This window comes from Dermacentor silvarum, chromosome 1 (genome assembly GCF_013339745.2).
Source record: "Dermacentor silvarum isolate Dsil-2018 chromosome 1, BIME_Dsil_1.4, whole genome shotgun sequence".
NCBI lineage: Eukaryota > Metazoa > Arthropoda > Arachnida > Ixodida > Ixodidae > Dermacentor > Dermacentor silvarum.
In genome coordinates this window covers 160,867,743-160,891,294 of record NC_051154.1, presented here as the reverse complement: position 1 = coordinate 160,891,294, position 23,552 = coordinate 160,867,743, and the positions used below count along the sequence as shown (strand labels likewise).

At 46.4% G+C, this 23,552-nt stretch overlaps 2 protein-coding genes across 4 annotated transcripts in view; one reads left to right on the top strand and one right to left on the bottom strand.

Moving 5' to 3' along the window:
* Positions 1 to 23,552, bottom strand: part of LOC119436305 (tachykinin-like peptides receptor 99D) — a 729,947-nt gene that overhangs the window by 88,906 nt on the left and 617,489 nt on the right. For all 3 annotated transcript variants that reach the window (XM_049656881.1, XM_049656884.1, XM_037703119.2), the window contains one exon: positions 5,770 to 7,310. In XM_049656881.1, coding sequence (XP_049512838.1) covers positions 5,770 to 6,191 — 422 coding nt within the window. In that variant the 5' untranslated portion in view covers positions 6,192 to 7,310. The remainder of the gene's footprint in view (positions 1 to 5,769; positions 7,311 to 23,552) is intronic.
* LOC119432753 (uncharacterized) overlaps positions 1 to 23,552 on the top strand; it is a gene marked incomplete at its 5' end in the record, with an annotated part of 185,237 nt that overhangs the window by 148,326 nt on the left and 13,359 nt on the right. The window lies entirely within an intron of this gene.

The following is a 23,552-nucleotide window of genomic DNA, read 5'->3' as shown; positions in this document are numbered from 1 at the left end:
ATGGAAAAATGATACCGTATCACAGGTCACAGAAATCTTTAGGTGTAATAAATCAGAGATACCTCTCAGAAGCCTCCATGTGTAGAACATCAAAAAAGCGAAAGAAGAACTGGGGAATGTCCGATACGGCGTGGTGCAATTCGATACGGCGATTTTTATCGGCACTCTGTGGTAAATCTTGCCCACACAGACAAACGCAAGCAAAATAAATATGCGTACGATCTAAAGTATGCAGGTTCGGGCCCTTCGGATGTGTCTCGAAGTCTGTCAACGGCGGCAACAATCGAAATCACTCAAGTCCATCTCATCAAGGCCTATATTACAGTTAATTGCTAAGCATATCATAAGAAGCCAACAAACAAGGACACCAAGAACAACATAGGGTAAATTAATCGTACTTACTAATTGAATTAAATATATTATATAATAATGGAAACTAAAGTGGATGAAAAAACAACTTACCGCAGGTGGGGAACGATCCCACGTCTTTGCATTACGTGTGCGATGCTCTCACCAATTGAGCTACCGCGGCGCCATTTTCCCATCCACTTTCTGGGGTGTTTATGTTTTACTACGAGAATTAACCCTGGGAGTGTTGGAGTGTTAGCCAGCGCCACCACTCACAATCCTGGCGGCGGATGTGGAACATCCTTTCTGCCGCAGGCGTCACGAGTACGTGATCTTTTTTTGGGTGAAGGCAACTGGTCAATAAACGCACGTATGCTACCTGAAGGCATCAGTGTTGCCGGATTCGAGACCCTCCCCATGTAGTAAACGAGAAAAAAGGGGACCGAGGGACCCGATTTTAAAGCGATAGCTTTACTAAGGACGTCGAGCCGAGTTTCGGCGTCGCCAGCAATTTGACCTTCATTTGACCGCAGCTGCGCCATAGCCTTGGTAACGCATCACGTGACCCGTCGCGCCGAGCTCCGCCACCGCCGCCGCCGCCCCCCACAGACACAATCAGCGCTTTTACCAGCGTCTCTTGCCGTTGCGTCTCTCGGCGTCGTCAGTGACGGCGGCGAGATCTGGGGCGCTATAACGTAAAATTATTCCAAACTGTTTTGATTCTAAACTCCTGACGTCAAATTTACATAACCACCGACGCAAGCATCGGGCGGTGACCCGCAGCGTTGTCTGAACAACCCAATCAAACACTCTCCTCGTTTATAGGAGGTCACCTTTGTTCGCTTTCAAAATCAATAACATTGTCTACACTAAGCGGTTTTTCTTATCTAATTGGCTGACAAGAAGCGAGGAGCACGCTCTAGTGGAGAGAGTTTCGATGGGGCCGAGCCAGCACAGTGAAGATAGATAACCTCATGAAGAGGGTGGTGCCGGCTTCTCCGATTGGTCCGCTTCGCCTTACTTAGCTTGCGGTGGCTGGTCGAAAATCGCGGCGGCGTGCAACGTGAGGATAAGAATGCCGCTAAAACGGATCCTCAGCAAGGAAGAGCTGGCAGAGCGATGTCGTATGCATGCCTAAAGGTCTCGATAACGTTTTACTGCCACGAAAAAAGGTTTATCACGCGCAAATAAATACATGCTCACCGGCCGGTGCGAGTAGCGAGGGCCTGAGTGATCGGCGGGCATCCATCTTCTATTCCTTTTGAAATGGGACAGTCTCTGGCTATTCAGAAAATTGTTCAGTTTTGTTCGGCATATTAATGCATTTTTTTCGCGTACACGTCACATTGACGCGGCGAGTTTTCGAGGTTTTGTGAGGTCGCGTGACAGGCAGGCGAAGTGGGCGTAGCCCGAAAACATTGGACCAATAGCAGAGGGCTATTAGTGAAAGGCGTCGAATCGGCAATAATTATTTTTCTTTTGCGCTATTTAATGATGCATCATCGGTGTGCACACGTTATATCAGATGGGGAGCTATTGCGGTTTTCGTGACGTTGCGTGACAGACAGGCGACGTTGGGAGTGGCGCGAAAATGTTTTGAACAATCGTGGAGGGCTGATTGCAGAATTGGAATCAAAACAATTTGGAATCATTTTACGTTATAGCGAAACTGGTGTGTCTTGAGCATGGCGTTTCGCCTTAGCGCCTCCCTAAACGTCGACACTGAGCGACGCCGGGTGACGAAACGCCAGAAAATTGACGAGTGTTGCCTACAGGCATGCCAGAAAAAATTGCCCGCCAATCCACCGTGTGAAGGTGGTTGGAAAGCGAAGCTTTTTACGCCACCCTCACGGTGACTGCGGCGCACTTGATATTTCACACACTACAACGTAACTTTAACCACGGCCTTTATTATTATTTACTTCACAACAATGTTCACTACTGCTTTATGATCGGTGTGATATACACTAGACTACCCCATAGTGGGGTAGTCTAGAAAATGAACCGAAGCAGTTACTAGGCTGGAAGGGTTCGAATGACGTCAACCCTCTTTCAAGCAGCTGCATAAGCTTTGCAACAGCTGCAATCTAATCTTACGGACCGCGCCGAGCCTGTTTCCGTTGTTTGCCCGCAGCCCTTATCATCCATCATGTTGGCTCATCACTTTGAAGCTTGTTTTTGTGGTTTTTCTTGCGAAAACGAGTGCTTAGTTGTACGCTGAATGCCTGAATTCAAGTAAGCTATACTGCTATACCTGCAATTGTTAGCGGTTCGTCGGGATCGTTTTTTGCTTACAACGACGGACACGACAGAACCCTTGGCTGGTAGAGGTACAAAGCTTCGCTTTAAAAAGAATCTTCTCACCTAGTTTCAGCATTAAATACGAAGTTCCTGGCTAAATATCTTCGGCCAACACCGAATGACAGGCAGCAAGCATCATATATTGGTTTAGAGCAGGAACACTGGTTGAGGAAGAATAAGTTTGGCACGCGACTCACTGTCTTTTGAAAACGAGGTCAGAGGAGAAAAGCAGATGCAAGGTCAGTCAGCTGCAGTGGTGTCACACATGTGTTGTAAAGCTAATGAAATGTACACCTATGGTTCACATATGATGAGAGCCGTTTGTACAAATTGAAAACAAAGCCTTAGGTGCCTTGGGGTGAAGCCCACTTTCAATTCCCGCCTGGGGTTTTCCCGCTATTGCTGAAAAAATTTGTACAAAATATTTTTCCCTTGTGTTAATTATGCATATTCTTGATGTGTTTTGCACATTTAGATAGAAAATAATTATTTTTTCTGGCTATTTATATGTCTCGTCCTTAAAGGGTTAAGAGGAGCGCCGCGTTGGCCTAGTCAGTGCGAGCTTGGCCATGGATGAGAGCGAGTCCGGGCCGTCTTGTGTGAGCGTTGCGCTGGAGCGGAAGGCTTTGAGCCGTCGTCGGCAAGCGGCGTCTGACCACCCCGCGGATATCGCCCGGCGAGCTGCTTGACTGGAGAGGGCCCGGAATGTCAAGTGCGCGAAGAGACTTCCTCGTAGACTGAGGAAGAGCGAGCGGTTCGGCTCGCAAAACGCCGGAAGCGGGACCACAACGTTGGTTAAACTATTCAAAGGTTAACCAAGTGAAACCAATACTTAACCAGGCTAAACCAAACTTTCGCTTTGCATATACAGGGCTAGCTGAGCTAAGCCGCTGCCATTTTTATTAATCATATCATGAGAAGCCAACAAACAAGGACACCAAGGACAACGTAGGGGAAATTACTGGCACTTAATAATTGAAATAAAGAAATTTTAAATGAATGAAAATTAAAGTGGATGAAAAAACTACTTGCCGGAGGTGAGGAGCGATCCCACGTCTTCGCATTACGCGGGCGAAGTGGATGGGAAAAGGTCGCCGCGGTAGCTCAATTGGTAAGAGCATCGCATGCGTATAATGCGAAGACGTGGGATCGTTCCCCACCTGCGGCAAGTAGTTTTTTTCATCCACTTTCATTTCCATTAATTTGTCATTTCTTTAATTCAATTAGTAAGTATAAGTGATTTCCCCTATGTTGTCCTTGGTGTGCTTATTTGTTGGCTTTTTATGATATGATTAATAAAAATCGGGCCCCTCGGTTCCCTTTCTTCTAGTTAATTGCTAAGGGCACACAGAAGGCATCTAGCCCGTCTTCTTATGGACATGCCATGTACCTGGTTCTGCTTAACGGTATCTGCGCATTGTATGCCATTACCATGATACCATTTGCCCTGGCATATTCGACGCTTCCTTAGTGCCTTATTCAGCCCTATGTCAATCTCACAATAATTAGTGTCCGAAAAAAAAACAGATTTGACATAGCCAGCTCTGAGGAATGTTAAATTACTCCTCTGACATGAGAAGTACTGAGACTGCACGAACACATAAACCAACGGATATGTCCTGACGAACAGTTTTACCGCAGCTATCGCCATTTCAGCAAAAGTCATCATCATCATCATCGTCAGGCTAAGACACGTCACTTAACAACACCGACGGCAGCAGAACTTGCCGCCCTTCGTATCTCACTGTGTTTTATTGATGACGAATAGCGACGCAAATTGTCAATTTTCTACGACTAGAAGGAGGCAGTGCAGTGCTTACTGTTTGCCTCGCCACGCGGTCCGCATGAACAGCGGGTGTTTGAAACTACAGATATCATACGTCACCCGTCTGAGAAAGGACACCATATCATTCTTCAGTGCCTACTAAGTCCCTATGGCCTTACCGGCAATGAGTACGCGATTAGGCCCTGAAGATCAGCATGAACTGATACCGCTTTCTAGGACAAATGCCCCATGAGATATCCGCATATTTCCACGCCAGTGCATCTTATCTCAGTTGAATGGACTACACTATTGGCACGCCGGAGTATATATGCTTACGCAGTAAATGGTCCCATGCCTTGTGAAGTCGAAGTTTATGGGCGGTCAGTGCTTGGAGTGAACGTCAGGGCCACGCGGTCCTTGCGCCCGGAATACAACTCGGACTCAGAAGTTCGGATATGGCGGGTGACTTTCCTTACGTCATAGAGGTATTCTTCAGAAACAAATTAGTTAGCCGTGCCTAGATGAGGATCCCTGTGACTGACTTGCTAATGTGGAGGGCGTTATTGCGGTGATTTGTAACTGATAAAGCTCGAATAATTTCTGCAGTGTCTGTGTACAAACCAATCGGAGTCGGTCTCAAGTCACATCCTTGGTCTAACACAGAAAGTATCTGATCACAAGTCACAGCTGTAATTATTACCGGTATGCATACATTTATCTCTTTTCGATAATGCACAAGCCGGAAGCTATCATCATCCAGGTATGTCATAACAGCTACATGATTATCACCACCAATGAACGAAGACTCGTCGTCCGTTTCCATGTGGGACTGCACGAGAGCTTGGCAGAGCCCCCTCGGTGTCACCCATAGATCTTTGCAAAGAAAGCAAGCGGAAGTCGCAATAATGCGTGCTGGGCTGTTGTGAGCATCCGTGAGCGCGTGCTTGAGAGAACTAGGAGAACGGCATTACTGTACCGTCTGGGTGCAGCAATCCATCTATCTCGTTTTTGAAGCACCAATAAAAACGTGGGTCTTTGGAAAACAAAATAGATAGCAATTATTTTTCGCAAATATGTAAGTAGAATTTGTTTCGCGCGTTACTGGACTACGTAAGTAACTGCTGTAAAGTGTCGTTCTTGGACTAATCATAGATTCCAAACATCTGTCTGTACGACTGCAATCATTCAGAGCAGAAAACAACTCGCGGAAAATAACTTCATGATAAGAACAACGTGTACGCGTCGATGCGACGAATGAACAAAGGCTCCGAAATGGGCCTCTGGTCATTCGTTCACACCGAAACTCTTCGAAATAGAGTTCTGATCCCGAGCAGAGTGAAAGACACCTCACTCACCTGTCAATGCAGATGGCCATTAGGGTGAACACGCTGGCTGCCACAGACACGATGGCAATGAAGTTGGAGACCTTGCAGTAGGCTGTTCCGAACGGCCAGTCCCCGTTTAGCATGTAGATAAAGTTGAATATGACATTCAATGTTGACACCATCGTGTCCGCTAAGCTCAAATTGACAATGAAGTAGTTTGTGACCGTGCGCATGCGTTTGTGCGCCAGCACTATCCAGATAACGATCAGGTTGCCTCCTGTGGCCACGAGAACCATGCTCCCGAAGAGCAAAGTCCAGGCCGCCTGGCCCCACCACGGCAGGATGTACATGTTCTCTGTCATGATGTCGTCTGAGCTGAGGTTGACAAGAGACACGCCTTCGGCTCCCGTGCCATTGCTGCCGAAGACACTGTCGTTGAGATACAGATCCATGGCTAGGGCATACCGGGGTCTCGAGTCTTGTGCAAGTGCTTGTGAGCGAGTGGCGCGCTCCTTCGTAATACAGTGTGTATGGGAAGAGACGACCTACTCAAAGCGTTACTGAACGTGCTTCGAACAGAATCCGCCGGACAATCACTTGTGTAATGCTCAGCACGCATACGTGCACTGCATTTTACGAAACAGCAGCCGTTACTTAAATATGAAATGCTTTGACTGCACAGCGAGTGACAAACTAACCGAACAAGCTACCCTGCCTTTGTCCAGGTCGATCTACAGAGATAATTAAAACAAAGCGCGAACAAAAAGCCGAAACGTTAGGGTTTCTTGGCTCTGTTTTCTTGTATCACATTCAGGTGCTCCCGTATTTCGCGGCCATATTAAGTGGGCCTTCGACAATACTGCAGCCGGGCAAGATAAGTTACACACTACGCACAAGCAGATGGCGGACGGCGGAGAGAGGACCACAAGAAGGGTGACGCTGAAAACGTTTGTTCCCAGTCAGCACGTCGTCAGTCGCTCAGGTAAAGCATCTCGAGGAAGCCCTTCTGCGTAGAAGAGGCCTAAGAACGAAGTAAAGAGTTCGCTTCGGACACGACACGACGAAGACAGGCGGCTAGTCCTGCGCACAAGCCGGCGGTCCCGGAGTGCTGGCGGCGATTGACAGCTTGTCAGGTCGTGACCTCATTGTGGCTGGTGTCCCAATGCGGTACCGGCGGAAGTGCGGATCCGCGCTGTTGTCGCAGCCTCTGCGGTCGCGTCAGACCGTGTCGACACAGGTCGCACAAGTGCCGCGCGACGCCTGCGCGAGCTTGGGCGGCGCTTGGAGCCGACTGCGATCTTGAGCGACGGGAAGCGGGCAATAATCTGGCAGCTTCACGGCTTCCGGTCGGTCCCCTCCACGGCCCTATTAATTCGACGGCGGGCTGCAATCTGGGCGCCGTTGTGTCGCACTCGCTCGGGCTCCCACTTCCTCGGCCGCTGAGTCAAGCAAGTCACGCCGACCGCAGAGGAGTGGCGCCGGATGGGGCCCCGCTATCAGTCTGGGTCAAGGCTCGCTGGAAAGCCGCGGGTCTCCGGGTCAACCCGCAGGCCGGGTCCATGGTGCAGTGCCTGCAAAGAGATGCACACAGATGTCAGGTCACTGAACGCATACCTGCGACGCTCAGGCGGCTACCTTTTACCTGAAGACCTAAAATGAATGTTTTCGCATTAGAAAAGCCTGAATGGATATTGACTTTAAGTCTTTCCCCGGGGTACCCTATCACGAATTTACAACAGCAAGAATCAAGCAGTTGAGGTGGAGGAGGAGGATGAGGACATTGTTGCTGGCTGCAGGCGGATCTAGCCTTGCTGGAATTGTCGGCAATTGCTCCAACCCGGATGTTCGTAAGCTTTATATGCATTCACACTCTGTGTTTTTGTAACAACACTACCGGTAGGCAGTACTACATTGGTGCTTCTGAATAATACGCTGAGGACTATAATGTGACAACTCAAAATACATTCTTTCAGTGCTGCGGTGGTGGTTGCACTGATGTTTAGTGTTATCAAGAATGTTAGGCTTTGCGGAGGTTGTTGCCGATATTTGGTTCACCCTTTTGGTTTTTTTCAATGTGCTCTCCTGACAGTCACTCATGTGCGGCTGGGCCCTACACTACGAATGTCTAATGCGAGCCGAGAAGCCTACTGCCACTAACTGCAATATGATAGACGTTCTCTCTCCAATTATCGTCTAGTTTAGATGAAAAAAAAAGACGAAACTACGGGTAAGCCCTGGACTAGGTGCACAAAACAGAATTATACAGCCAGAAAATATTTTGTCGCTAGTTTGAAAAGTGAAGAACAAATCACCGCTTGCTTGGACGACTTAGTATACTTGAGCACCAACTGTTTCACTGATGACTGAAAATAGCGAACAATTTAAATGAAAAGTAACGGGCAAGCAGAGAGCACTGTTTTCGAACAGATGCTTAATTTTGTTACGTGAGTCGTATTGGGTCAAGCAGTTCACGTTTGTTGTTTTGCTGTGGACATCTAACCAAGAGGCTACAGAAAGTCAAGGTACGCGATAAACTAATCAGGGTACTACCAGTACAAGGAGACGATGTGCCGTTTGTCTTTGCTGATTAGGTATTTAGCTATGTGCGACCATTGGGAATAGTATGCCAGTGATCTTCTTATAAACATTCACAATGATCTGTGCCCTTAAAATGGTGTTAACAAATATAATATAAAAAATATTTTAGCGAGCTATGCTAAAGTGGGGCACCGATCATTGCGTCTATTTTTCTGTGCCGTAGCACTGGTGCAGGATCCACAGCAGTGGTGGAGCAACTAGAGCAATCTACTGCTGTGGTTCCTCCTACATCCGAACACTTCCCTTACGCAGCCGCTGTGATCCTTAATGAAGACGTTTAGAGCCACACCTCCTGTCCATTCTCCGGTGCCCTGCTTCACAGTCTGGAGCCGGCAGCTTTGGGAACATTGCCTCGTAGAATGCAGACCGACAGCCAATCAGGCCGCATTCACCACTTCTCTCCACGGAATTCTCTCGCAAGTCGCAGCAGGTTCCGCCGGTTTCTCGGGCAAACCCTTGCATCGAGCTCTGGGCGCCCTAGCTGCGAGCTCGAGGCCCTGAGGCATCCGCATGCTTCTCGTGTAGCCTTGCCTGATTTGTCTCGAGCTGACAAGCTACGTGATAGGAATATCGACCACCCACCGGTTGCCTTCTGTTTCTTCCCGTGGGCCGTGCCGCGGTCACCACGAGCGCAAAAAGGTGTGTGGCTCACGCAGTCGAAATGCGCGTGCTCGGAATGGCGTCAAGGTGCAGCCGAAAAGTCGTTACAAGCATCGGTCTAAAAGACAAGGCGCTGACGCGCGCCGCCAATCTCGTCCCGGGCTCTTCACACGGTGTAGCCCTTTAACGAAAACAGTCGCGCATTTGCCGCATCTCCGTGACACGTACACGCCCCCTGTATGTGTGCATGTGCTAACTGCAAGTCAGCCAATGACGAGGAGACGATGATTTGTGCGACGTTAACGTCAGCTGTTCTTCCTGACACTAAGGAGCTTAATACGGCAGCACTGTTACCCTTCACTTATCTATACATTTGTTTTCTGATTTGGAGTTCTGCCAAGAGCCGCGGTTGGCGGCGAGTCAAGGGGAATACGAATAGAAGATAGCAAGTGAATGGGCCGGCATGTGTTCGCTTAATAAAATAACGGCTACAGAATACCAAAGCAATTTACGATTATGGGACTGAATTCACAGAGCTTTTCCTTGGTAAGTGCTGCTTGCCATTCACCAGCCGCCTTCGCTAATAGTATGTCCAACACAGCGATTGGCTGACACTGGCTTCTACGAACAGTTTTAGCGTAAGAACGTTTTTGTGAAACCAGCCCCTGAATTCATGTTTGTACACTAAATGCAGAGTTGATTTGTCCATTGTTTTTGTTATTTTACTGTGACACTCAGCGTAAATGTTTTCATACAATGAACTGCCATCACTAAAAAAAAAAAAAAAAAAAAAAAAAAAAAAAACTCGCGATTCAATAGGCGCAACTCTGTAGGAAAATAAAATACCTATGGTGATATAATTTCAGAGAGTCCTAGAATTTCGAGCTGAGTCAATAAGTTGAGCACGGAACTTTTCTTTCGTCTTCTCTTCCTTTCTATTTTTTTTTCTGTTTAGACGGCGATACTAAGGCAATTTAACGCGATTTTATATTGCCTGGTGATCTGATTCCCATCCATTAATAAAATAACCGCTACAGAATACCAAAGCAATTTACGATTATGGGACTGAATTCACAAAGCTTTTCCTTGGTATTACACAATTCAAGGGGCACCTCTGAAGTTATCTCGAGTTGATTTGGCTGCCACGGAAGACAGCTACAAATGTGTAGGCATTCAACGACCAACACCTACTCTATTTGAGTAGCATGATCCGGTGCACTATAGGATATGATATTAACAGGAACATATAGCAGAAAATCACCTTCCGCGTGTGTCGATGTTCATTTACGGAAATATGTGAAAGCTCTGACAGCTGCCAGCAGGTGCACCCGGACCGGTTCACTGAAACAGTGCACAAAACGGACTATATTTGGCCAGCCATAACCACTCCTATGCCTTTTGATTGGTCGGTCCCTGAAGGAATCGCAAAGGAGGCACTAACCGTTGAGCTCGTCCTTTACCGAGGCTGCAGTCGGGTTAAGCCACTACTCCGGGACAGATGGGAGCCTAGGACAAACCGGGGCGGCCAGGTAGCCGCAGTTTACCAAGCTCTCGGAGCTGACGTTGTAGACAACGGTAAATTGCAGTCACAACATGACGTAGGCTTTCCCAGAGCGTCCCCGAGCGTATGCTGTGAAGCGAAAGCTGCAGCCCGGCAGCTGCTATGGACGCTGTCATGTGCGGCGACATTCGCTGCATGACACAAGCTATATGGCTTAGTCAGCGGCGTGATCAATTCATTTGTCAATGTCACAATTATTTTTGCAATGAAACAGGAAAGCAGCACATTGTCTTTTGTTTATTGTACAAACAAGGGCGACAAGGTCGTGTCAGGAGAGTCAGTGACCCGCCTGGTCAGGATAAACACACTGTTTGGTATAAAATTGTCGTTGCGTGTACAGTCCTCGTCAAAAAGTTTACTCCATTTTTATTCTCGTTTTCATCTTTTTTTCTCATTGAGTACGGAAGATTTAAAATTTAGCCGATGCGCCTCTCAACGTCAGATATTTCTGTGCAATTGAGAAAAAAAAAAAAAAAGAGAGGCGAGAGAAAACGAAAATACCACGATGTGGAGCTTACAATAGCAGGAAATTTTCGGAACGCGAGGATAGGGTACAAACGAAGACAGCCCAGCCCAAGCAGTGTTTTGCCGATCATATGGATGCGGGCGACTTGAGAAACAAAGAGTGTGGTTTTCAACGGCACACCCACAGACTGCTGATACGAGAAAGTGGCAAGTCGTAGCAAGTTGTTGGCGGTGCTTCCCCACGTGTCAAGAATAGCCCGTAGCTCCAAGCACGGGTTGCGGTGAAAGTGTAGTGTGGCGTTCAGAGATTGCCTCCGAGACAAGTAACCATTGCCGTGACATAGAACAAGTTGCAAGTTCTCGGGAACATTTTCCCCTTTATCTGTCCTAGAGCCTCTTAATTCCGTATCCCCTCCTCCACACCGAGTACATCATGTAGATGGTTGTACACACACATGCGGAGATTTCTGCTTTTTAATAAAGTTCTTTCACTATTTCTCTCAGGAATGTCATTCACACATAGCACACCGGCGAGTTTGTCCACTGAATTTTGCCCTTTAGGTAGCTGCAATGAATGTACTTTCTGTACCTATAGCGCCCACATATCACTATCATTAACCTACCAAAACAAATGAGCATCACAGTGCTTTAGCATCGCATGAAGTGAGCACTGTAGGGTTTAAAACTTCTACACTCTCACCACCATCACCAACAACTAACAATACACGTGCTCCCGAAATCTGCATTAGCACCCGATCAGATTGAAACGCGCTGAAGCCGCTGTGAAAAATTCCGCAGATACAATAGCTTCTTTTTATGAGTTTATATGAGAACTCTCAATGCCACTTTGCACGCGAAAACAACAAACCGCGGGCGAGACCTGAAGCACGTAAACGTCGCAGAAAGTAGATGGGAGATTGCGAAGTCACTTGTTTGGCACAAGCCGGAGTTTCACTTCCGGCAGGACATTATGCATGGCAGGCTGCAGTACGACTTCCTATCGTAAAAGGAAGTCCTCTTTGGCAGCCGCGCGGAAAATTAATAACGTGGGTTACTACATCTTTCGTATTTCATCCGGCGTCCCAGATCGAATAACAACCTTCGCATTAACAATCTTCGTACCTCGCATTTGAAGCAAAACAATATTTTCCCCGCAATGTGGATATCTTTGAGTATTCCCTGATTCCACATGGCCACATCCTATAAATCAAGCTCGAAGGCACTGTCTAGTATTTAAAGGATAAAATCACGAAGTTTTGACAAACTGCAGCGAAGTTCACCAACCAGTGCGTAGGGCGGCTGTATTCTTGCGAACCTACCTTCCTACAGAAAGTGACTGACCTTTTACAGGGTGTTTCACGTAACTTGGGCCAAACGTTAAAAATATGCAAATGCTACGTAGGTGGACCGAACCAAGGTAATGTTTTTGGTCGCTTGGGGATATTCAAACTATTTCTTTGCATTCCGGCTAATTAGGTAATTACTCTTAATTAATTATTCAACTTCTCAATTATTAAAATTAGATGAAAAGTGTCAATGAGAAAATTGCAGAGCAGCATGAGAAACTCCCAATAGAACTTTCTCTTGCTCAGTACACGCTACATAAAAGTGTATTTTCCGATCGTGAAAGAAGCCCGCGAATACACGCAAAACTACCGCGCGACTGGCCGCTCGAGGCAGTTTGCGTGTATTTGCGGCCATATTTCACAGTCGAAAAAACACTTTTATGTAGCACGTATTGAGAAACAGAAAGTTGTATTGGGAGTTTCTCATGTTGCTCTACAATTTTCTCATCGACACTTTTCATCTAACTATAATAATTGATAAGTTGAATAATTAATTAACAGTAATTACATAATTAGCCAGAATGCAAGAAATAGTTTGAGTATCTCCAAGCTACAAAAAAACAACATTACCTTGTTTCTGTACACCTACGTGGCATTTGCATAGTTTTAACGCTTGGCCCAAGTTAAGATAAACACCCTGTATATGCGCTAAAACACCCGTGTGGCCCTTGTTCTCTGTTTCCTTCCCTTCTCCCCTCCGCAATAAGAAATAAGCTGCTCTATTGCAGTGCGTTACAGGGACATATCCTAACTCCGCCATACGTAGAATAAAACGTAGTCAGGCTTCTGTTTAATGAAAACACGAGTTTATCGGCGCTTTCTTCAAATTACCCTTGTATGACAGTCTGATTGAACTTGTCAGAGGCCTGTCCAGATTTATTTCTCGCGAATCATCTAATAAAATTGGCGTTTTCCGTTGTTTGATCCTCTGCGGCTTTATTTATGTCTGAAGTCCGCCACCAACGCTTTGTCCGCCTCGCATACTTTGCTTGCGTATCTTGTTGGCTCATCAATACTTTTTTCACGCTCATCATTTGCACTGTTTTTCTGTATGTGCTCCACCGCGGTTCTCGCGCCCACGTTGCTTCGCAGGAGCGAGCTGTTCCTACTCTTCGAGTGTCCGTGTCGCTCGTCGCGTCAACACTCTATGTATAGGCTTTGCGCGTCTCGCCTTACGACAGATTTCGACATATGTCCTCATGCTCTTGTGGTTATATACAAGTCTATATATAATGTCACTGAACGCCGCGACAGCGATACATGCAGCGATGTATAATTATCGGAAATAAGGGTCGTTTTTCGGTTGCAAGTGCTTACAGTGGCGCTAAAGATCAGTATACGGGACATTAAAATGTGTTGCCATTTGTAGTTTAAACAAACAACCATTATAATAATAAGTACTAATGTTGCATATTTCTTTAGCGTCAAATAAATATGCTACTTGACACAAACGTTGCGGCCGAGAGTACACATGATATATGCCCTATCGAGCTGTCGGAACTCAGTTAACCTCCGATTACCAAAGCCTTAATGTCGTAATTAACGATGTGGTAGCGTGCCGATGACATCAGAAGCTGAGGCGTTAGGGGCTGAATGTCGATCTCTCACCAATTTTGTAACTCGGTATGGGTATTAGTGCTATCCACTGAAGAAGTTGTCATATACAGTGCTCAGCGATTCAAAAAGCGATACTCCGACCGCATGGGCACCGGCGCTTATTGCGCCACCGGTGAACGCTGGATGATCGCTGAGGGGGCAAAGTGCTGTCACAACGCGTCACAAGGGCTCTCGCTTTCATCGTGTACCATAGTTCCCCAGCTCGGTGTCGCCAGCGCCCACCGGTGGTGCAGGAAATGCCAGCAGCCATGCGCTCCGAGTTTCGCGTTTGAACCGCATGGGCACCGTACCTATACTCTTCTTGCTTAAGTTCCTGGCTGCACTGCAGATACGAAGTCATGTGCATAATAGATGATCATCTATTCCAGTGTGTCGTCTAAGGCTGTGCAAATGAGCTGTTGACACTGTCGAGTTTTTCCGAACTTATAACAAAAACGAATAAGAAAATAAACATATTGCATACAATAAAAAAAAATAAAGTAGTAGATAGAATGAGGAGTGATAAAAAAAGGCACTCAATAAAGATAAAACAAATTCACGCAGGAACTGCTCTGGGAGTTGTCTAAGTATGCGTAAGCATTGTGCCACTTGCTCATCTCCACGCAGCCCGGTGTCACTATCAATCTTATGAAACTTCATACAACCAGTATAAACCCTTATCAACCCTCATCGGTCGTTATGGTCGTTATTAACCTTATCGAACATGATCCGACCCTTATCAACTCTTACCGTTCCTTATCAACTTGGATGTCCAGCGAAGCTGTTGTAAAACCATCATTACATTAGCTGAAGGGGGTATGCAATGCTTTATTGATAATTTGGATGATTGTTGTGAGCTTGTTCTTTATTGAAACGTATGTTGTTCTGTGTGTTGTATGGGTGATTTCAATGAATGTATGCACTGTTCGATTCACTTTGCTGAGCGTTTGTAGTCTCTGCCGTACGTGGGTATATATGAGCCATTGCATTTTTTGCTTGCTTACCGGGGAATGAGCCATTGTTTAGTGGGGTATGAGCCATTGCATTCGTCTTACGTGACGGGCAGGATTCTCGTTGGGTAGGCATAGAAATGCTTACGCATTTATAACTCATTAGTTTGATAACTAAGAAACAAGCCAGATCATGTGTTAATATGTACAATACACATGGGGGCAATCCACATGAAGCATTTTACTCGCGAGTAAAATTACTCACATTAAAACAAATCGCGAAACTGACAGAAATATGCACCACAGGAAGTTGTAGAGTGACAAAGATAAAACATTTGGCGTAACTGTCACTTTTCTTTTGCCGTGCGACAACCTACAGTGTGTACAGTGTGGCAACTTATTACAACTTGCGCGAAAAAAAGTTTTTAAACGTGGGTACTACTTGCAAATAAAGTCCTTCCTGGAAACTCCCCCGGGTGTTTCAGCAAAGCTCTCAGTTAATCTTCAAAATCTTCAAGCGGAGAACGGATGAAGAGTTTTTATTTTGTCTCGAGAACACATCATTCCCGCCGACAGGGGTTAGCGCTTTGCTTAATAAAACGTTCACAATTTTTTATTTATTGTGAATATTTGCATTAGGCCGCACATTTCTAGCATAAATTAAGCACCCTACGCATGTTCATTGAGTATAGGAACCTATAGCTGCCACGAGTTTCGAGATATGTTACCCAAGATGTGCCTCGGAACAAACTGGTGTTCCACAAAGCCTTGCCCCGCAGTGCGTGTAAGAAGGCTTCCCGAGAGAATAAGCAAAACGGGAGTGCATTTTGCGGCGGATGTCTCAAAACTGGTGGCAATCTCGGCATATTACAACTAAATGACATGCATCGAGCGCTGACTGGCTTTTAATCCGAAATCAGTAAAGAGGGGCGAGGTATGTGCTCGAGCGAGCGCTAATTAAAACAACTAGCTTGGAAGTCCAAGTTTTTGTTACCAGCAGTTTCTCTTTTTCCACTATTCAATCTACAAATTAAACGCCGCTCGCTGACACATGGGTCATCAAAACCAGCTAGCATACTCGTACAGGGTGACGCTGCTAACGTTAGCGCGAACCTTGCATGCAGCATACCAGTGCTATCTAAGCGAATAAAGCCGATGCGTTGTTCGCAGTTACATTGAGCAGCTCAAAGTGTTTTTTTAATTCTAATTATTCACCTAGGTGTACTTGACAACGAGCTTTTCAACTATTAATTTTTTTCCCAACTATTTATAAATGAGAAAGCCTTAAAGCGTCGTCGAAAACATTCAGTAAGTTGTATGCACCGAGCTGCCGGTTGCTCTGCACTGCCCTCAACTGCGTTCTTAATGATCGAACTTTATTATGTGCCTTATCCGGTCCCCGCATCAATGCGACAAATAATCAATTACATAGTATTGAGCGTGTCGCTGAAAGTCGAAATAATGTGCGTCGTTTCGCGATACCGATAAACATCTTCAAGAGCAGAGCAATCCCGCATTCACCCCGGTCACAAACAATTATCGACATCCTCTTGCTTCAATGAAGACACGGGACCATAAATAAAGTCGGGTTTGTTCATTTGCAGGGCGCTTGAGAGCAATGTGTGCTCTCAGAACGCAAGATAGCCGCAATAGTCTTTCTGTCTGTCTCTCTCTCTCTCTTTTTTTGAATTCGCGCGAGTTTCAATCAGCGCGAAAGAGAGAGAGAGAGAGTGAGAGTCTCCGCGAAATGTGGCGCGGAACAAGCATTTCAATTCGATGCTCTAAGTGATGTCTAGGACTTTCTAATTTATACATAACCAGAACAAGAAATATTAAAAATATGTATAAATATTTTACCTAATTAACCGATTAGCTAGATTGGAAGAAATATTCGAAATTACGCTAAGTGACTGCAAGAAATGCGTCAGTATTATCTTTGAATGTTAGTTCCATTGCTATTTTTTTTAAAAGAGCCTTTAACTTCAGAATGGGCGCCTTGTGTAGTACATAGGCTTGTCATAAACTGGCAGAAACGGGAGCGAAGATGGGTGCGGGCGAAGTGGCTACCACTGAACGCAGTGGTAGTCGAAAAGACGTATATGACGACGCTACCAAAAGAAAAAAAAAGCTATGCCGCCGAATAATGACCAAAGTAGCAAAGTGTGGAATGTAACCCGTTTAATGCTCAATTTCAATGAGGAGGACTGTTGCTGTGCTGCTATGGTTGTCCATAGAATTTCCAAATGTCGTTGAATACTCATTTAGCAGATCACACTTAACCCTACACGAAATAAGGTGCATTTGTTCCCTTGGTCATTGACTTCGAATTCAAGGCAACTTCTCCTCCAACCGCCTTCTGCACCTAGTCCTTTTCTGCATTTCCCCCCTTCTAAATGGCCTAAGCTGCTTGTTCGCTGGGTGCTGACCTATCTTATGCTTTTTTTTGTGTGCGCGTAGTAGCTATGCAGTCACGATGCTGAAACGCTACATTGTGCAATTTTAATGGTCTCGCTTATCCTTGAGGACCAAGGGCTACTGTCTAGGGGTGTAATTTAGCAACTGTAGAGTTTCTATGCAACTGCTATGCTTTTACAGAAGAAGCGTGCACGGTTGCCAGATTTGTTGGGCGGGTTATTTGACGAGATTGAGACGCCCGCACATGGTTGTTGAATGTGTGGAGAACAAATATATAGAAATAAAAACGACAAGTTATTAGCATTGCAAACAGCACGTCTCCCTCCTCCCCCCTTTTCTTTATCCTCTTTGGCCTGTTCTCCTAACCCGCCATACAAGGAATAGAAAACGAGTGAATCGAGATTCAATTGGCAAAAGAGGTCCGCAGCTGCAAGAATACACAGGGTTTGCGATGAGCTGCACGGCAGTACAAACGGTCATCAAGGGATACTGAAAGCGGAGACAAAGAGAGAGAGAGAGAGAAGAAGAAGAAAGCAGGAGATCGCCAGCAGGAAAGGAAGAGCTAATGGAGTAGCAGAGACCGCAAAGAGAAATGAAAGGCGCAGCAAGGGAAAGACGTCGACGGGCGCCAAACGGCCCTTATTCATAATTCGAATGTAGTGCCTTAACAACGAAAGAAACTCTCGTGTAGTCTGCAGGAATAGGCTGCTTGAGGAAGTGCTGACGAGGGGTGGCGAAATCGGCCTTTGTGCAGCAAGCGCGCGTGGTGCCGGCCAACAAGACGAGTCCTTTTCAAGCCGGGCCGCGCTCATCGGAGCCACTTGTGCCGCGCGCCGCCCCCGCCACGCAGTCGCGCAGCTTAGCCGCTATGGTGACCTTTGCCGGCGAGAAAAAATAAAGCCCGCACAGCGGAGACTGGGTAATGATCGTCCGAGCACTGTACATGGGAACAAACGACACTCATGGCCGGCGTAACAGACCGCTCCGCGGGAACAGTGCGGCCATCAGGTTGGTTGCCGGGTTGCAGGGCGCGATCATTTCCTTCCGTCTCGGTCTGGCTGTTGCTATGCGCGCCTTGCATGTCATGCGGCTCTCCGCGCAAGGATTATATTAAGGTAAGAGGATTAAAGAGTTGCACGGAGTGCGCTTTCCCAATCCCCGGTCGGGGCCAGAGTTCCGTGGCAGAGCATTCCAGTTCCAGCAGCTTGGTGCTGTTCTTAAAACGAAAGTCTACGACAACTTCGCACCTTTTGTTTGGGAGCTCGGTGCCTTTTTTTTTACCCTTTTCCTTTTTGGCCGTCGTCCTAAGGGCGAATTTCTTTTTCGACGCGTGTCATCGACATGCTAAATGGAAAACAAAAGAAAAAAAAAACAAAAACAAAAAAACGAAAAGGACGATAAAAGGGAAACGCATCAGTAACGCACGCCATAGAATTCTCCTCGCAGGTTGTTACAATTTTCTTCTATCTATGGAATGGCTTGAGGTTGAAGACGTAGACATGCGTTGGGATGCGTCGAGCTACAAAGGAACGGAATGAGCGAAGCAGGCTTCTCCCCACATGTGCCTTTATTGTGGAGAAGCATACCTTCACGAGCACGTTTGCGCGGATGGAATGATAACGTTTGTGATATAACAAGGATGACATTTGTGGCGATAACATTCGTGCTGCGAAAACATTGAAACATTTTGAGCGCGCGATAAATTTATCAATACATTTATACAATAAATTTATCAATACATTCACGTATCGATTGGCCGATAAATTCGCAGGCTGTATGGCTGGTCGATTAATCAACTGGTTCATTGGGTTTTACGTGCCAAAGCGACGCAACGGGCTGCGTGAGACGCCGCAGTCGAAGGCTTCAGGTTAGGGTTACGCACGCGAATACACGCACCCGCCGCGGTGGCTTAGTTAGCTAAGGCGTTGCGCTGCTGAACACGAGGTCGCGGGATCGAATCCCGGCTGCGGCGGTCGCATTTCGATGGCGGCGAAATGCAAAAACGCCCGTGTGCTTGCGTTGCAGTGCACGTTAAAGAACCCCAGGTCGTCAAAATTATTCCAGAGCCCTCCACTACGGCGTGCCTCATAATCAGAACTGGCTTTGGCACGTTAAACCCCAGAAAGAAGAATCGAATACACGCAAAATTGCCGCGCGCCGCTAGAGGCACTTCGCGGGCTTCTTTCACTCTCTGAATAACACTTTTATGTAGCACGTATTAAGCAACAGAAAGCTGTATTGGGAGTTTTTCAAGTTGCTCTACAATTTTCTCATTGACAATTTTCATCTAATTATAATATTCGAGAAGTTGATGAATTAATTAAGACTAATTATTTAATTAGGCGTAATTAAAATAATGATCTGACTATCTCCAAGCGACGGCAAACAACATTATCTTGGTTCTGTCCAGCTACATGACAGTTGCATATCTTAAAATCTTGGTGCATGATAGTTGGGACACCTTGCATATACGTATAATCACACTGACGCGTATCACTGGAGACACTTTGTTTTTGGTAAAAAAGTGCGCAACATTGACGCTCATAAAGACGCCACTACGTTTTTGTTTTGTAAACGCAAAGCCAGTAACAGGGCAACAGGCCATGGGAAAATGACATGACAAAAAAAAAAAAAAAAGAGCGACAGCAGACGACAGCCGTCGTCGTCTTATGATTGGCTGGAGATGCTTATTCTAAACCTCACACTAACATCAGTCTTAAGCAAAATGACGTCACTCACGTGTTTCAGACACTTTGTGCGATGCTCTTTCCATCTTCCATTTCCTTTCGCACGTCATCAACTGACTTGCGAAATCTTAGAAGTTATCCATCTCTCGAGAGAAAAAGGCCATGATATCTCTTCCACCAGGCCAGATGGAACACCAGGATACCAGGTCACTGGGGTATCATTGGAAGTGATGACGCAGATAAGGCCGCTCGGACGTAAAACCAAGAAGACTGCTGCGTCCCCATTCTTCTCTCTAGGACACACGCTGCGAGATAGCTTCGCATTCTAGCACGCACACTCTCGTTAGCTTAGTGGAATACCGCACACACAAGGAGCACCAGACTGCACAGACAAAACCCTTCGCTGCAAGTCGGACCTCCGGCCGGACTGCAGCGACGCGAAGCGTCTCTTTGTCGGTTGTAGCTAGGAGTTGCCGTCACGAAAGCTTATTCAGCATAATTGGAATGGCTGACAGTCCTGCATGGGATGTCGGCGGCTGCGAGGAGGACATTGACCGCCTTCTGTGCCACTGCCCTCAGTTTGAAGCATAAAGACAATCTATTTCCAACGCATACAGGAAACTAGATCATCGTCTTTTGAGTGAATAGATAATACTAGAACACCACTCCCACCGATCATCTGCTCAGAAGGCAGTGAAGGCACTTTTGTGCTTTCTGAGAACGTCTGGCTTGTGCGAGCGCCTTTGACTCTGTAGTGTTGTCCGTGTACGTCTCTCTACATCCCCCCCCCCAACTCTCTCTCCCTTCTTTCTATTCCCTTCCCCCAGCGTAGGCTAGCCAACCGGACTATTGACTGGATAACATCCCTGCCTTCCTCTTATCTCTCTCTCTCTCTCTTTGCCTTATCTCACTTAAGAAACTCTTCATAGAATTTTCTTCCCGCCGGTGACGGTCTTACGGTGCTCCGAGCCTGCTGCGCAGCAGTCAAGTCAACATGACGGCATAAAAAAGCCGGCCACAGTGGCCTGGTATTGCGAAGTGAACAATGTGAAGTGTGCACGACGCACAATTCACATTGCATCACACAGCGCGGTCACAAAAACACGTCGTATCAGTAAGATAAGCGTTTGCGTCGCTTGAATTAGGCTGTTTTTTGTGCTCTCCCGGCGGCACGCAGTTCGATCACTTAATTCAGTGCGTTTGGATGAAGCTACGACATTTGTGTATTTAGCGGTTTGAGTGCTATCGTATAGATTTTAGTGAAGGAATGAAGGAACTTCACATCAAGGCCGCACTGCTTGCAGCATTCGGCTGACAACGCAAAAATTGTTTCATTTACGCGTATGTGCAACTGTCATATTTACGTTCAGTCACAGTGCACATGCCCCTAACAGCTCAGACACGCTTCGACTCTGCTTCAGGGAGAATTACAGCTTCACATGTTTTCATTATCCTTAAGTAAAGTGGAAAAATACCTGTCAAGAAAGGGGTCACGCAAGGATACACAATTCATCCAGTGATATTCACTGCATACATAGAAGAAGTATTCAAGCTGTTAGACTGGGAAGGATTAGGCGTGATGATGAATGGCGAATGTCTCAACTACCTTCAGCTTGCCGAAGACATTGTCCTGTTCAGCAACGCTGGGGACACATTGCCGCAATTGATTGAGGACCTTAAGCGAGAATGTGTAAGAATAGGTTGAAGATTAATAAGCAGAAGAGAAAGAATGTTGAATAGCCTGTCAAGCGAACAAGAATTTATCATCGGCAGTCAGCCTCTAGAATCTGCGTGGCAGTATGTTTATCTTGCTCACTTACTTACAGGTGACCCTGATCATCTGTGTTCCATCCCATGAAAATCGGTTGGAACGCATACGGCCGGCATTAAGAATCATGACCGGGAGCTAACCGCTATCGTTGAAAAGGGCACAACCATTGTATTCTATAAGTACTAACACATGGGGCAGAAACTTGGAGGTTTTACAAAGAAGGTTGAGAACAAGTTAACGACCTATCAAAAAAAAAAAAAAGCGCTGGAACGAAAAATGTTACGCCTGACGCTAAGAGACACGAAAAGGCCGTTGTGGATCAGAGAGCAAACGGGGGTAGAGGTAGTTGACATTGAGTGGGAAGCTCGGAGCCGGGCAGGTGACGTAATTCGTAGGACAGATAATCAGCGGTCCATTAGAGTTACAGAGTGGGTGCGTGGGGAAAGGAAGCGCTGTCGAGGACGGTAGAAAATTAGGTGGGGTGATAGAATTAGCAAAACTGCCGGCACAACTTGGAATCAGCTAGCGCAGGTCAGGGGCAATTAGAGATCGCTGGGAGAGGCGTTCATCCTGCAGTCGACATAAGTATACGCTTAGGACGTTTTACAACATACGAAATTCGCCCGGAATTTTCAAGCACAGTTGCTCTTGAGCAGCAGTTCGCTTCGTACTGCGAGACCGCATTCGCATGTTTACAGAACGGTGTCTGTCATTGCTTGAATACCACCACGCCCACCTTGTCCTCGTATTATATGGGCAGTGACGGCTCCGAACAAAGTGCGTCAATGTAGCAAGATTGACGACTTCAACTGATTTGATCTGAAACCAGCAGGAATGTTTCACCTTTATGTGCTTCGTGTACGCTGCTGTGCAGTATTATGACGTGCAATTCAACATGTGTTCTTATGAAGCTGGTATATTTATGGAAACGTCAGCGCTAATCATTGTGGTGATGGTGACTGATAAGCCTTAAGTTCACTGAGGTGCCACTTGGGCTATAACAGACAGCGTAGTTATAGCTCCAGGCCCTGATGTCAGCAAATTATGATTTATTACCGGTCTTCAAAATTGAAGTATATGCGCGCCTTTGTGCATTTCGCTTTTGTCGGAATGCCGCCGCCTGAGCCTGCAAAACAACCTCTTGACGTGGTGCGAGGCATCATCGTGTTTTATCAGCTGAGGAGAAGCCAAGAAGAAGCGATGAACGCTGATATTACGTCAAAGGATGACAGACAGCGAAACTTGCGCGTGCGGATGCTAGGTAGTGAAGGTTTCTTTCTTAATTTTGGGAATGTCGGTTGCCACGGCTTCTTTCTGCATTTCTATTTCAGAGCTGCTTTCATAGCTCTCCGTGCCTTCGACAGGGATTCTATTCGAAGGGAGGGCGCGTTTAGTCGTCGGTTGACGCTCGACGACATCGCCAGCCAGCATCCTTGATGGTACCGGCTGCCGAGAGAGCTGATATTGAGTCTATGCGCGGCATTAGAACCGCATCTGTAACTATGTGCAGCACAATCACATACCATACCGATGAACATACAGGTACTGGTGCCCTTCCCTTGAGGCACTATCAGGTATTTATTACGCAGCTTTCTGTCAAAATAAAGACGTTTAGTCGGTTTGTAATATCTTGGTGGTGGTGATGTTGCTACCGGCAGGGTTAGCCTGCCAGACCTGGCCGGACATTTCTCCACCTCAGCGTCTCTTTCTGCGCCAAATATGTCACCATGTGACATATTTCACCATGTGATACATCAGTCCTGTATCTCGCAGAAATGTGAGAAGAATGTGTGACACTACCACTGCCATCCTTTTGACAGCCGT